Raw genomic sequence first — 15,641 nt, forward strand, 5'->3', positions numbered from 1 at the left:
TACAAAATATTTTTTAAGAGGTACGGGGGGGGGGGGGAAGGGAGGTCATAGTTGAGTTAACCACTAAGGTGAGTGGGGGAGGAATAAAAAAAAAAGGGGTACTTAACCCTTTCACTTATAAATCTCATTCGTATTTCTCCTCCTTGATGTTCGTTCGAATTGGATCGGACCAACTAATAATGAATACCCAAACAGATGTTTTTCTCTACTCTAACCTTTTTTTGTTCAAAATTGTATCGGTATTATAAGGAGAAATTTTGTTTTGGCCACTCAACTGAGTTAAAGGTGTTAAGGAGAGGAGAGTGTATTTCCATAGAAGCAATCGAGGCAAAGAGGAGTGCGTAGAGAGAAGAAGTAAGGAGGGGGGACTGGTTTGGGAGTAGGTTTCGTTTTAGATTTTTTCCTTTCATTTCTTTCTTCACTCTCTCGTTATACTGAAAATAAAAAGAATTATCTTTCCCGATCGGCGAATTTCGGGGTAAAGTTAACTGTTCACGTTAATATATGCAGCGGAAACTGAAATTGAACCTTACGCAGTTGATGAGCCTTATTTCGGAAATAGACTAACTCTGGGATGACATATGACTCCTAGATTCATATCAACGACAACGTGACTTTTGGCTACACGGTTAGTCTACTCGTGGCTTGTAGAACGTCACGTTTTTGTCTTTTCTTTTAAATAAAAACACGAGTGTAATTAAATTTCCGTTCCTGAGATTTTTCTGTGTTTGTCATGACGGAGCAGATGCGATCGGCTCAAAATTTTCTTCCAATGTACACGCAAAGCAAAAATATAGAGAAGGTATACTACATTAAATAATATTTCAGTTAATTTTTTCATCTTATAATGAAATTCTCAACATTGTCATACTTCTTGCCTCGCCCGGGAAACAAAGCGAACACAAATTCTAATCCTTGAATCTATGGCCAATTTCAAGCTGCTCATGCACGGTTTCATTTCAAGATTCACAGCTTTTGCGGGGGAAGGTCGATATGACTTCCCTCAAACGTTATAAGACCCACGTATTCAAAACGTCTTGGAGACGCAAGTTTTCTCTATACCACGACAGTGTAATACTGTCAACCACAATACCTCGCTCAATTTCTTCACAGATCGCCATTCTTCGCTGAGGATGAGCGTTACGGTAATAGTGATAAAAGTGAAGATCTAAGGCTTCATAAAACCGACCACGCACACGATTTTTCGTTTCCTCTCTCCTCGAAGAAATCTCGCTGTCTTCAAAACCACCTTTTTTCATAGAAGCGCAATTTTCACTTTCCTCACTGGTATTGTTGTCTACCCCCTTTTCGACCTCAAACATCGAAACGCACGACATTATGTCATAGTTACCAGTTTTGTTTGGGTTCATCTTTTTCCCATTAAAATCTCTCAATTCCAGCACTTTGTCTCTCTCTGTAAACGTCAGCAAATGTTCCATATTTTGATCAAAAGCAAGCAGTTCTCGATGGGACATGTGGCTGTCTTGCTGTTGATACGCTTTACTCGGTCTGAAACGTCTTCGAAATATGTGATCGCGTCTCAGAAACGATCTTCTGTTTTCATTGGACTCCAATGACCCTTCCTTCACGATTTCCTTGGAGTAAACTCCATCGACGCCGTGTGCAGCCGGCCCCATCAGCTTTTCTTCAATAGTGATTCGCCATTGCTTCTTCGCTGATCTTTCAAACGGCTTATCGAGCTCTGGGGCAGTTGTTAGTAGACATGGAACTTTTTTATCAGTCGTGAAACTCAGCGATGTCCGATTTCCTCGTCTTTCTAGTTTGTCAGGACAAGTCCTCTTTGAAGCTGGAATCTGTTGGTTTCCAATTCGAGGCAGTCTTGGAAGGGAGAATGGCGAGGCTGAGGGATCAAAATCCAACTCTTTTACTTCGCAATTGTTTGCAGAGTGGAACTTTCTTCGAATTGGCGGTAATCTCGTTTTGCCCAAACCCGACGCGTATTTCTGCGCCATTTCCCTGCTTCTGCGCTATCTGGTGTACAATCGAACTATGAAACAATTGTACTAATACTGCCGTGCTTTACAGGAAAAATGATTCTCTTAAAAACAGACATCTATTTTTGTCAGAGAATCAGCTCCATTAGGTATGGAAATTCACCGCTATTCCTGCCCAAAAACGTGGTTGTCGTAACTCATTTAAGTGCCACCGACTTCACTTTAAAGTGTCGTTAGCATCGTATATCTTCACTAAACTTTTTTCTTCTCGTTAGCAAGTTAGCGAGAACCCTTGTCAAACTCTTGAATTTTTCTTCTTGTAAAGAGAAATCTCGACATGAAATCTCAAAGGAATACTTTAAATTATATTATCGCTGTCAAAAATCAGAACAGCTGAAAAAACTGGGCGAGTTAATTGCATAGACTCCTCATTTTCACCTGCGCAAGCTATTCACTAAATATAAATGCTTAAGACAATTTTCAAATGCTGCTCTATTTATACTTTGCATACTTTACAATAACGGGGTCATTTTTCTCAAGTTGTGCTCAGTAACATGACAAAAAACACACTGGTGAGGAGTGAAAACAAAAACCGAAACAACTAGATAAGAAATGAATAAGTGTCGATGGCACTTGCGGCGTGGGAAGGATTTTGGTTTACTGATTTCATTAGAGATATATATCGTTATTTAACCATTTATTCGCTGTCAATATTTGTATCGTTAATTCTGCTCACATGAGCGTATATACTAGCGCAGTTCCTTGAAGTTGGCATAGTTTTTTTTCTCATATTTTCTGTACTGTATTTATTTTGCTTTTTTTTTGTTTTGCTGTTTTTTCTGTTGTTGTTGTTGTTTTTACTGTTGTTTTTTTTTTAGTGAGCAGGGAGCTATCAAGTCTAAGAAGTATTTTAAAACTGATAATTTTTTTGCCCAAAAGATTCCTGCAAGTTGCCCATTTTTTTTTACGAAATAGTCGAAAAAAAGAGAGGGTCATACGATACACTAACGTACACCTACATATGAAGTGAAAATATTGTACATATGAATCTATCATATGAGCTTACAGAGCACATTAAAAGAAAAACCCGTCTCTCCCATTTCGACGGCCAAAGACAACAATGACACGATCCATGTCATTGTTGACTACTGAGTTGGCCCTTCAATGTTAATCACGTTGTTGCCCTTGTTGCTATGGTGCTGCGGAGGCAAGTTTTCAATCTACGCAACGCACTGAATGATCGTTCCGCAGAACACAGAGATATATATCACTTTAGAAAACTCTGGAAACATATCAAATGGATCACTCTCGCGCATTGCCTCCACCATTTCTAAAACAGTCAAAATCTATCCGCGCACAAGACGAAAACTCACATACATTTTCTGCTCGGCTTCTCGCCGTCGATTTTGTAAATTTTAGCAACGCGGGATAAGCTTTCTTTATCAAGAGTTTCATTGTGACAGATATTTCACAAAGCACAGAGTGTTTCAGGATCATTTCTGCGAAACCCCAGTGAGCTCAAGGTCGGACAGTACCTTGTCGATGGACGCCTAGTAAGTGTTAATACGATAGTGCGATTCCGTTGTTAGCTGTGTTTGTTTCTGCGCATGTTCACCTTAAAGGGCTCGAAGGCAGCGTGTCGGTGTTTGTCCAGGTGTCCTGGCTTCTTGCCATTCAAACTGAGAGTTTGTTAGCCACTTCTCCATTTTTAGATCCATTACTGTTCTTATCTACTATACGCTGTTGAAACTTTCTTCACACTGACACTGGCGTAAGGTCTGAATGGTCATGTCGGTATTTCTACGTGATAACAGAGATCACGTTGGCCGTCTTCCCCTGAAGATTTCGGCACAGACTATTAGTGTTGCTCAGGATTATTATCAGCACACACCGTCTGAAAAAAGATGGTTTTACCACGCCGACCTGGGTTAAAATAGATAAAAAAAACAAACAAAACAAAAAAAACATGCACACACCCACGCACACGTGGAAACTTTTGTAAAAGCTGACTTCGCCCACATCCCTCTTACTGCCAAAAAACTCTGACTTGCCCAAAATGTGGGGGGCTGCAGCCCTCCCCCCCGGCCCCCCAGCATGTACGCCTAAGTGGAGAGTTCTTTTTCCTGGATACCATCGATGCTCTAAGCTAGCAAGGCTTTGGTACAAGAAAATGAAGGACTGCTTCGATTTCTCGTATCAGGGCCCAGCTGGCTAAGGCGAGTCTGCAAAACAAAGTTCGGAAAAAGGTTGGGGGTAACAAAAAGGCCTAAGCCTACACGTGTTCCTAAAATCAGTCCAATCCAGAGTGGTAAATAGAAAGCGCTTTCAGCAGAGTTCTATCAACACTCCTCGATCATTTAAGACAACTCCCCGGAACAAACACGCTTCACCTGCCGAGACAGATTTTTCGAAAATCATATCATCGACTGGTAAGATCAGCAATGAAATATATTTAATTATTATACCGAAGTCAACCTTTAATGATCATTTTAGCCTCTGGTATTAAATAAGATACGCGAGTGGCTGATTTGAAAACCAATTATTATCGATAACAACAGCACAAAAAGAAAAGTATTTAGCTTTCAACCTTTCGCCACGACGGTGTGGCCGAAATACGGTTCGGGCCCTGAGATCGAGCCAATCTACGCGTTAAAAATAGCCCTTTGAAACAAAATATTTGTTCTACCGATAATAAATGAATGGGTTAAAGAAGGAATTGAAGTGTCAAAAATGTGTTGCAACAAATTGCATAAAGCTTGGATACACATAACGACGAAAAATACATTTCAAAGTTAATGGGAAAATTGACAGCGATCAGCCAATCAAAACACTCTGGCATGACAGGAGCTGAAGCGACGGAAATCCAGAGATAAGCGGTTGCCTGAAGCAAAAAAGATATTGGTTTGTTACTTAAAACGGACAGTTATAGTAGGTTGCGAAATCATCTGCCATAGCGGTCAATTCTTGCCTTGGCAAATGTTCGAACAGTTGACTTGAACAAATAAATGACGAATAACTGGTCCTAATAAGTGTAATCTAAATATGTATATTCAAACCAATTTTCTTTTCTGAATTTATGGCTGAGACCATTTTTTGAGGTAGGCAGATGTTAAAATCAGAGATAAAAAGCTAGGAGCCCCTTTATTGTTTCTTGTGTTTCTCCGAAATGAGTTTCAAGTTGAGAACAAATTTTAGATCGATCAAAGTCGGTTTCAGAGTCGCCTTCATGTAGTCTTAAGAGATACATTTTACGAAAAGCTGAAAATTAGAATAGGAGTAGCATTAAACCTCTTAAACACTGTTGACCGCTCAGTGAAAACGTTGGGAGCATAAATAGCCCATCCTTTAGAAAAAAAATAATTATTTGAAATTACCGCTTAGCATATATGGGTTGCACTCTTTTTCCCCGACTCTTTCTCGCAAAAGCGTGAGGTTCTGCTGAGTTGATTTATCTCATTCATGAATTCTGTCGATCGGTTTACTTGAACCAGCAAGTTGCTATCAGTTTCGCCTCAGGCAGATTTCCAGATGGAGGGATGTCACCGCCATTGGAAGAAGTGGAGAATAGAGTGCTAATGACAACTGGGAATTTGTGCCGACGCCTCTTGTTTTCGACAGCGCATGTGTTTTTGTTTTTGTCTTAAAAGCGATTAATTTCCATGTGTCATTAGACCACCTCTGTTCTCTCGTGTTTGTACGTTTCGTTGCACGTCTTTTCATGTTTTATTGTTTTTTCGCTTTTTTTTTCAGATAGTTTTGAAAGTTGGCGCGCTCTAATTTAGAATAATGTAGGGGGAATCGTGCAACTCTCTGAAAGCTCATCAGTTGACAAGCAACATTTGAGAATGGCGTACAGAAATCCAACAGGCAAGGAACCAACGAATCAAACGCGATTACCAAGGATTACGAAAAAAATCGGGAACACTCAAAACCCGGTTTCCAGCGAAAGTGCAGAAGACAACTCTCCTTTGAGCTTTTTGCGGCTTCCGCAAATTGGAAAGCGCTTTACCGGGCAAAGCAATGCGGAGTCTTGTCTCCATGGGGAACAAACATTCAAATCTTACGAGATCGCAAATGTGAACATGAAATATCGAACTGTGGGCCGAGCCACCAGACACCACATAACGTCTTCGATTGAAAGAAAGAAGGACTCGGAAGAGGTGACCAGGAGCGATGAGACATACGCTCGCTCGAAAGCATTTACTGTTGAAGGAAATCGATTCGATAACCATTCGGTAAGGGGTGAGATGGTAAAAGGCACCCTTGGTGGCGAGAACTCATTAAAAAAACCCATACGTTTGCTTCGAAGGCGGCTAAGACCAGGGCGAGCCTATCAAGGTAGTTGTAGCCAGATATTACACGACGAACTTCTGACATTCGATCAAAATATGGATTTGCTGCGCACATGTACAGAAAGGGATAATATCGTCGAAGTTAGGGATTTCAGTGGGAAAAGGATTGATGTCAATAAAACCGGAGACAGCGATATAACATCTTACATAGCGATGTTTGAAGTTGAAAGGAGAATAACGGAGTCGTGCACGGACGACAACAAGAAGCTTTTAAATTGCACCGCGAAAGAGCAGAAAAGCTCAGAGGAAGAAACAAATGAACGTGTCCGTGGGCGTTTTTACGAGGCTCTAGATCATCATTTTTTCCACTACTATCGAAAGACTCATCCTGAGAGAAGAATGGCGATTTGTGAAGAAATTGAACGAACTATTGTTGTAAACGATTTGGCCCTATCTTGTTTCAGGGAACATTTAAGCCTTCAAGACGTCATGAACACTTGGATGCTATGAAACAAATTTGTTAAGCTTTGGAGGAAAGTCCTGAGTTGAATTTACAGTTAAAAAAAACTGACAGGAAATGATTCCACTGCACGTTTTTCAGCTGCCGCCATACAAACGGCTAATGACGCACTTGAAAAGTTCATTCTGTGTTTGACTATAAACGTAGAGGAAACACTCGAACGCGTCCTGGTCAGACTTTAAGGGAAAAGAGAAGATTAGAATAAGACCACTTAACATGTGACCTGATTAGCATTCTGCCGAGTACTGAAAATAATTTTTACCGTTTGACACAATCACACGCCGTTGTTAACCACTTTGATGTATTTTCGAAAAGCCGGAAAAAAGGAAACAATCTTAATTTCTGGCGTTATTCAAACTCGCTTCTTACCAGGCAAAATAGCGAAGAAATAACGTCTAAAGATGAAAAGTAAATTTAAAATAGCAAAAAAATTCTGAATGTTTCCATTTAGTTAAAAGTGAACTGAAGTGACATTGTCATAGTTCCGTTTCTTTGTTTCCTCCTGGAGCAGGTGAGAGGCAGCAATTAGCAAACGAAACATAACCGGAGAAAAGTGTAAGTTTTCTGACCTTTTAAGGCGTCTTCTTATTCACAGTTTTTTTACAAAGAAATTTACATCAAAAGAATTGGTAAAACTACCATTAATTCCTGTCTATCGTTGTTTTCAATCAGCGCAATGCCATAAAATTTAAAACTTCAATACGCTAAGAACGTAGTTCAACCTGCAATATCTCTACCTTTTCTTAAATTTTTTGTCTCGAATGACTGAGAAAATATGTTTTGTTTTTTATTTGCTTACAGCATCTCCCGACCAAATTTATCCAATAGTGTAAGAGAAGTCAACTTTCCTTCCATCATTTGTTCGTTTCTTCGATTGTTCTTTGGTTTTTCCGTGCGCGCATTCGTTTGTTCGTTTGTTTTTCGTTCGTTAGTTCATGCATTCGTTCTGTCGTTCATTTTTTCATTCTTCCATTTATTCGTTCGTTCGTACATTTGCTCATTGGTTGGCTCGTTCATTCGTTCTTTCGCTTGTTCATTGGTTCGCTCGTTCGTTTCTTTTTTTTTCCTTAGTACATTTGTTCTTTCATTCTTCGTTCGTGTGTTCGTTCGTTCGGTTGCTCGTTCGTGCGTGTGTTCGTTCGTTCGCTTGTTCGTTCGTTCGTGCGTTCGTTCGTTCGGTTGTTCGCTCGTTCGTGTGTTCTTTCGTTTGTTCGTTCGTTTGTTCCAGACAACCAAGCTACAACCTCTTTTCCACGAAAAAGATAAAATACCCCCATCACCCTCCTGGTTCATACTTACGGCTTAAAAAGTGGGCTCTTTCTACACTTTGAACCAGCATCGAAGTCACCAAAGCCTGACTACTTAAATCAGTAAACACCTCAACACCTTTACAGATTTAATGAATGTAACCGAAGAAGTTACAATTCATAGACCCAACGTTTTTTCTTTCTTAGTATTTAGCATAGCTGCCTGTTCGACAAAACACCGTCATAATTAGTGAGGATCGAACTAAAAATCCGATCAAACTAAAACGGAGCCGCTTTAAATCTGAGTTTGGGTCACTTGGGTCTCAGACAATCGTCTATTTCCTGAATAAAATAGTCCAATTGATTATAAAAAGTAAATGTCTGAAAAGTGGCCTCTGTATTTTGTATAATTCAGCTGAAACTGAGTATAATCTAACTCGGTTAGCCTTGATGGTTTACCTCACTTTCCGCCGCAAAATTACTAATTAGTCGGCTCTTCATGCCTTATGAACCTTATATGACACGACAAATTCTCCTCTGTTGTACATATGAACGTGGCTTCTTTCCATATTCTTTTCTGCTAAAGACCTCCAATTCTCTCATCATTGATATCAGGTCCACTGTTTGCCACAATCCAGCCTCGAGGTTAGAAAATTATCACCTCCAGAAGAAGCAGACACGTCAACAAGGTTTTCGTGCAGCCCTATTCTTCGCTTCGATAACAAAGGACAGATAATCAATTTCACTTTTATGGGAAATGAGGTGACTAACCTCTCCTTTAATTTACTGAGTCAAATATTGATAACACGGCTGGGGAGTACGGTTCAATGTCACCACGGAAGAGGATGAAAAATACAGCAAATAACGAAAATTTATCTGGGGATAAATTTTAAAACGAACGCTAAATTTAAGTCTCCTATTCTGCAAATAATTATGTACGAACATACGCCTCTCTAAATCCATTTGTGCTCCTCCTTCTAAAGTTCGCTCTGGTTGTTTTCCAGTTTGTTCAACCCCCTCTTTTCTTGCCTTGTGGTACAAGTTAGAATCAGAATTTCTGCGTCGCCTCTTCCATGGTCTCCCGAGAGTCGTAGCTTCTGGAATTATTAAAGACAAAAAATGATAACTAAAAAAGCTTATCCTCAAGCAAAATGGAAGTTGTGATGGCCTGAAGAAGATATAATTTCTAAAACGTTTTTTGTATTTATGCTTGTTTGTAACGGCCCCCTTGTAACCTCCTCATCGCAACTGGTTGTGATAGAAGGTTTGTCCTTAATCTGACCAGACTCTTCGTATCGATCGATGGAGATTCTTACCATGTTTGTCAATAGAATAAGAGAGATGGCAAGTTTTGAGCTCGGTAGAGGAATAGAGAAAGCTGTTTTTCGTCTTGTCACGAGCATGGGACAAAGAAAATAAAAGAGTCCCCATGAAGAATCGAACCTGACGCTATCGAAACTGCTGATCCGGCCTAGCAGTATGCAGGACGCGTGTTATATGAAATTCGAAATAGACCTCGCTCACCGTGGAGTATCTTCTACACCCTTTTCTTCAAGAAGCATTTATTTTACCACGCTAACTTGTTAGAGTGGAAAAATTCAGAATAACTTCTAAAGTATTACGAAAGCCATTCATGTGTTCGAACAAATATTACCCTACCCACAATTTTACCACCCATCGCCGATATTTCGTTAAGCTCAAAAAGATTTAGTGGGTACCTGAATGCTTACGGTCCATATTGCTCATCCTTTCTGCTTTCAGAGTTTCTTCAAGCTCTGCGATCTTTAATTCAAAAATCTCTTTCTCTTTCCTCCATTCTTCTGCTTGCTCCAATTGCCTCATCGAAGCTACCTCGACCTCGTTTCGTTTGTAATAAAGAAAAGACTCCGAATGCCTTCGAGTTCTTCGTCCAGGCAGTTCTTCCTGTTTGATATTTGGCGCTGTATGAAAGATCAAAAAAATAATTTAAAAATATTAAAAATTTGTCAGGTTTCAACGAAAATGAGCAAAAAATCATCCCTGACTTCTTTGAACCGAGACCAGCGAGAAGAATAAGGATGGGAATGAAATCATCAGCATGCATTCTTGGTGCTTTTTCATTTGGTCGTGGTATATACTATACGAAGAATACCAGATTGGCCTGAAAATCAACAAGGTACCATTTTACTACGACATTCTTTACTTTTTCAATTTAGTTATACTCTACACAAAACCTAGCTGATTCCCGAGCTCTATCCCATATAAATGTGTTTTAAAATATAACCTTCACATTGTCCCATAACTGATCCCAGCCAGAGCATAGGATACGTACAAAAGGTAGAGTTTAATCAATCCTACCCCTCGGCTTTCCCCTTGCCAAGATAATTTTCTCCTTGAGTTTCTTTATTTCCTCTCCATGAACTTGTCTTTCAAAGCTTAACTGGTTTTCTACTTGTGTCAGCCTCATCATAGCAATCTCTCTCTGATTTGAATTGATGTGAAAGAAGGAGTCAGATTTCCTTCGAAACCGCTCTTCTTTCAAATCAGGCACTGCCGTAAGGATACAATAAGAAAGAGGATTAAGTTAGGATCAACTAATGTTGCTGGATTTTCAGATACAGCAATCATTGTTCAATGCAAGATAACGACATCGTTTCTGGGTAACAGTATGTTCTTTCTTTTTAAAACAGGCTGATTACTTGTTTAAGTCGAGGATTAGCTTCCCATGTTGAAAGGGTAACTCTTACTTTTCCCTTTTTTTTTTATAATTCATAGCTGCAAGCGGACTCAGGATCACCTTGATGAAACATGTTCCACATTCTTTGACCTACAAAGGAGGGACACTTAACGCAAAATTACTAAAAAACAAATTATTTCCTCTCTCCCCCAAAGAATGTCGAATTTGTGCACTCTGTAAACTTGACCAAGAAGTGGTGACTTTTAAGTTTTAAAACACCGTTCGAGGGGGAAGGGGAGGTTCTGTATACACGCAAGAATTGGTCTTTTTCAATTTCTGGATATAGGATATGTTTTCAACAACTTTAGTAAGGAATCTTAACCCTATCGTATTAGCTTTTCCCGTTCAACGTTACATTTGTCCAAACTTAAATTCAACACGCATCTGCACATATGTTACCATACCTTGATTTTGCAGAAAATTAAATGACATCACATACTCTTTTTCATCGATGAAAACAGCCAACTCAATGTCTTTCGCATCTGTCAACTGTTTGATGTCATCGGTAACTAGAAATTTTTTAAGACGTCTCTGCAATGTTCCATCTTTGTAGATGTCCCATAACTCCTTTAGAGCTGCTGGCGTCTCTGCTTGTACTGTGAAGCACAGAGATCCCTCACTGATCTCAACCAGTTTGGTGTATGCAACTAGCACAACTTTGTTGAAGGTCTCCACAAACTCGTCAAGAGTTGAGCAGCTACGGAGAGCCATGCCACTACTAACTACCAGGAGAGCACCACCAATTGTGCGAAAATTACAAACCATCTTGATCGCTATTGAAACAAGTCATTTTTGATCTTAATTAATCATAATATCTCATCAAAAGAAACATTTGCAACAGACATATGGCAAATGTTTTCAAAATATTTCCTCCAAGATAGAATTGTGCCACAGTCTGCCCCCTCCCCACTCCACATACTCACCCCCCACCCACCCACACACAGCATGTCACATGCAGCCACACCCACCTACCCACACACACACGCACTAATCCAGTAATTTTTACAATATCAGTGGCTCAAGGATGAAAGCCCTGTTTGAGTGATTTTAAGACATTAAAAATACAATTATATTGACTAATTATATATACTCTCAAAATTATTTGTGGTATACAAGTAGCTTCTTTATAACTGCAGATTTTTTTAATAAGGGTAAGAAATTAATTAATGTAGTCTGAATTAATCATATTCAAAATTATTCAAGCATCAAGTTAAGACATTTTAAATACGAGGATATATGATTGGACAATCAAACTTCTCTTTTAAAAACATTTAAGGGAAAGAATGTTGTTTTTGAGATAGTTACAGTTTCTAACAGTTTTTAAAAGTGTTTCTAAAAACAAAATTAATCAATATACAGTATTGATATGCTTTCTTGTGAGAGGGCAGGAATAAATTAGGATGCAATATTGAACCCACAAGAACAACACAAAACTTCAGTTTTGAAATTATGTTTTCAGTAGTTTACAAGAGAAAGCCATACAAATTTAGCTTTGCATGGTTTTGCCTCTGTAAATGATGTGTTCAGGTTTTTGTAACTGCATGCAAAAGAGGAGTTTGAAAATAGAATAAGAAAGATGGTCAGTTTTGAGTTTTGTAAAGAAATAGAGAAATATATTTTTCATCTTGGCACAAGTGTGGGACAAAGAAAACATTCTGAGTCCCCATGAGGAATTGAACCTCAGACCTACTGATTCTGCACTCTAATGCTCTACCAGTAAGCCACAAAGATTCTACGGTGAGCAAGGTCTATTATGAAGTTCATGTGACATCATGTGTCCTGCATACTGCTAGGATTGTAGTAACACATTACACAAACTCTAATCACCTGATCACTAAACTGAGTGTCAGTAAAATAGAGCTTAACTTTATTAACTGATTGTAGTTGTACAATACAAACTATTAGGGCCAAGAATCAATGTCCAAAGGTAAATTTTGTATAGTATTTTGTTCATATTAGTTTTCACCTCTATGTCTTACGATTAGATCTATTTGCAAATACTCATGCTAAAAACTTATTCAGCAACCAGTGGTGTTTTGCGGAGGACAATAGTAATTGGTTAATTTAAAGCTGGGCAAAACTCACAGATAAAATAATTAACAGTGGTGATAAGAGTTCCAGCCTGACTACACAATATTTTGGTTTTGTTCTCACAATGCAAATGAATTCATTCGACATGACTGGAATGCTTTTGAACATTGTGCAATGCCAGGTATGAAAATCTTATTAAAAAAAACTGCTGTAAATAAATAATCAGGCAGATTTTAAAGTCGCTGCACCACATTAACAATATAGACAACTACAGTCTGAAGGCCATTTGTATATGTATTTCAAACAAGGCTTGGTGTCCAAACTGGTAACTAACTATCTGAAATCATTTAAGCCAATTCTGACATGTTATACAGTGCTATGGCTATGATTGTCAACTTCAGTTTAGCTGAAAAGTTGCCAACCACCCCTACCCCCAAACACACAAACACACACAACCCTAACCTACCAGAAAACAAAAATCATTTCATCTGACTAGCACCAAAAGAGTGCATGGAAGAAAGAGGGAAAGGGACCTCTGGAAATATGGACCAAAGTTTGCTGTTCTCAACCCTTTAACAGCTCCCAGGATCTGATTGTTGATTCTCCCCTCTAGCTGCTACACATTTCCTTATAAATTAATTGCAAGAATTTGGTGTTAGATCAAGACCACAACTTCTACCTGATACATTTGAGTATTCTCATTACCTGTTTGTTGGATAGTGCATGGATGTTGTAGAGAGAAGTTGCATGTGAATCACTTCTGGGAGTTAAAGGGTTAAAAATAATTTTCCAGTTGTGATTGAAAGCTAGAGACAATATTACAGCATTATATAGATGGCAAATTTTCCACAAGCACAAATCCTAATTAATTCTCTCTCTAAAGCTTCCAGAGCATTGCATTGTTGGCTTAAACTAATTTTTGTGTAAAAATGCATTTTGAGAAATTGATCTGGGTATGCATCCATTCATGCATTCAGACAGTAGCAAGAATGTTGCGAGCAAGTGGGCAAATAAATTTATTTTCAAATTTTGCCAGTACATAAAGCAGAAGCCAATTTGAGAAAGTTTGTGAGTATTGAAAAAATTTAATCACTTGCTACTCCTTCAAAATGGAAGTTTAGAAGAGAGGTTGGAACTAAGTCATGTATTTTTGCCTGTATCCCTGATTATCATTGTTTCTGGCTATTTGGAACTTATATTAGATGAACTGGGGCTTATAAGAGTCGACTTGATTGTTTAGCACACAACAATACTCTAATAAATCTATGTCGTGATGCATTAATGGCCAAGCACTGATTCTTACACCATTATAAATATTGTCTGATTTTATCTTACATTTCTGTTACTCATATTCAGCATCCGGCCTTAATGTCTGTTTGCCCTAAATATTTTACATGCACAATTAAGAACGTTGCCTTTTTACACCTTACCTCCTTTCAAATTGACGGCGGCTTGCTTAAATGAAGTAATGATGCCAAGTGACTGAGCTGAAATTTCAAGGATTCGTAAAGTTATCTAAAGCCATAATGAAATAAGATTCGTGATACTGGGAACTTCCAAAGCAATAAGTACTAAGCGAAATTATCAATTAATACATAATCCCCTTAACAAGAAATCATTTTCTTTGCAATCAGTATAGAACCTCTGGGCCTTAAATTGAACTTCTCGAGCAAAAAGGCGCTTCCGGCTTTTCAAATTTCCTTCGCTGAATTTCAAAACAAATACGACTAGCATTAATTGAGCACCTTTTCTCTTGATCTCAAACTCTTCCACCTTCTTGAGCATGGGTCGGTTCTTCAACTGTTTCAAAATCTGCTTCAAATTTTCTAACCGGTCCATTCCGAGGTTATCCTGTTTCTCGAGTTCTTTAAATAATCCGAGTGCATTTTGAATCGTTCCTTCACTGCCTTCTGAGATCAGCTTTCGGCACATAAAAATCAATCTATCTAATTGGTTTACATCAATTTTCGTACTTATCTGAAATAGAAGGTCACTATACTCGATTTCAGACATATTTTCTGTATATATGGGTCTTCTGTAGCGCGAAGATGATGCAGAGTTTCACTGATGCGTGTTGGCCGACCAACATGGCGGACACAGGCGGAAGAATTGTGACTAAGTGTTGCATGACTAACTTTAAGCTTGCGTGACATTCAAAAACCGACCGTGTGCGACCGTCACGCGAGCTACCAGACCCCAACCCTATTTGATATAAGTGGATAAGGTCTAAGTACCTGACAATACATTTATCAAGATATCTGTGATAAAAATAAAAATAAACTCTCGACATTTCTTTTATTTTAGTTCTTGAAAGTGGAATTTGAGTCAATCGTTCAGTAGTTCGTTCTTTGCTGTGATTTGTATCCAATGCCCGAACTCACAGAATTATCGCCCTCTGGAAGACATCGCTGAACTGACACACCATCAGCCGAGAGGCATAAGCAACATCTTTAGAAAGTAATCATACAGAATCAGGATCAAGATTAGTTTGCTTGGAATTGAAATAGAGGGCGATACACCCAGTCTATCACGTGGTAGTATATAGATGCCCTGATATCACAAACGTTCCTTTCATCGATGCGACAAGAATTATTGGCTTGACGCAAAAATAAAAGTATTGTTCGCGACGATCATCGATCCGCTAGGAATTACTCATACTTCTTGGTATCGTGCACTTGTGCAGCAAGAAGAGAAAAGAGATCAGAGGCTAATAAACAGCATTGTTTACTCGCATAACGCGTAGTAGAGAGAAAGCATTCCACTTGCTGTAAGTTTTCAGTTGTACTATTCAGGGTCAACCAATAATTGGGAGGTTATTGTTGGGAAACAGAGCCCAGACAATCCGACAGAGGTGGACGCTTTGTTAGAAACATAACTCTT

General features: G+C 38.8%; 3 protein-coding genes across 3 annotated transcripts; 1 reads left to right on the forward strand and 2 right to left on the reverse strand.

Annotated features, from left to right (window-relative positions):
* Positions 1 to 796: 796 nt before the first annotated feature.
* On the reverse strand, positions 797 to 4,299 carry LOC149050013 (uncharacterized). The gene has a single exon (XM_089196539.1). The coding sequence runs from the start codon at positions 1,971 to 1,973 to the stop codon at positions 1,011 to 1,013; it is 963 nt and encodes a 320-aa protein (XP_089052665.1). The 5' UTR covers positions 1,974 to 4,299; the 3' UTR covers positions 797 to 1,010.
* Positions 4,299 to 7,420, forward strand: LOC149050014 (uncharacterized). The gene has a single exon (XM_089196540.1). It carries the CDS (start codon positions 5,801 to 5,803, stop codon positions 6,755 to 6,757), a length of 957 nt encoding a protein of 318 aa, XP_089052666.1. The 5' UTR covers positions 4,299 to 5,800; the 3' UTR covers positions 6,758 to 7,420.
* Positions 7,421 to 8,150: 730 nt separating this feature from the next.
* Positions 8,151 to 15,000, reverse strand: LOC113672960 (uncharacterized). The gene is made up of 6 exons (XM_089196538.1): positions 14,507 to 15,000; positions 14,192 to 14,248; positions 11,135 to 11,503; positions 10,352 to 10,543; positions 9,733 to 9,954; positions 8,151 to 9,111 (listed from the first exon to the last, which is right to left on the reverse strand). Exons 1-6 carry the CDS (start codon positions 14,772 to 14,774, stop codon positions 8,798 to 8,800), a joined length of 1,422 nt encoding a protein of 473 aa, XP_089052664.1. The 5' UTR covers positions 14,775 to 15,000; the 3' UTR covers positions 8,151 to 8,797.
* Between the last annotated feature and the right edge of the window lie 641 nt (positions 15,001 to 15,641).

The sequence above is a fragment of the Pocillopora damicornis genome, chromosome 2 (genome assembly GCF_964200805.1).
Source record: "Pocillopora damicornis chromosome 2, jaPocDami1.2, whole genome shotgun sequence".
Classification (NCBI taxonomy): domain Eukaryota; kingdom Metazoa; phylum Cnidaria; class Anthozoa; order Scleractinia; family Pocilloporidae; genus Pocillopora; species Pocillopora damicornis.

What these genes read in the sequence shown, in the direction of transcription:
- LOC149050013 (XM_089196539.1), bottom strand. Translation starts at nt 1,973, where the DNA reads ATGGCGCAGAAATACGCGTCGGGTTTGGGCAAAACGAGATTACCGCCA.
- LOC149050014 (XM_089196540.1), top strand. Translation starts at nt 5,801, where the DNA reads ATGGCGTACAGAAATCCAACAGGCAAGGAACCAACGAATCAAACGCGA.
- LOC113672960 (XM_089196538.1), bottom strand. Translation starts at nt 14,774, where the DNA reads ATGTCTGAAATCGAGTATAGTGACCTTCTATTTCAGATAAGTACGAAA. An exon ending in GGCAAGGGGAAAGCCGAGGG is followed by an intron (nt 9,955 to 10,351) that starts GTAGGATTGATT and finishes TCTTTCATACAG; the next exon opens with CGCCAAATATCAAACAGGAA. An exon ending in TATGGACCGTAAGCATTCAG is followed by an intron (nt 9,112 to 9,732) that starts GTACCCACTAAA and finishes TAATAATTCCAG; the next exon opens with AAGCTACGACTCTCGGGAGA.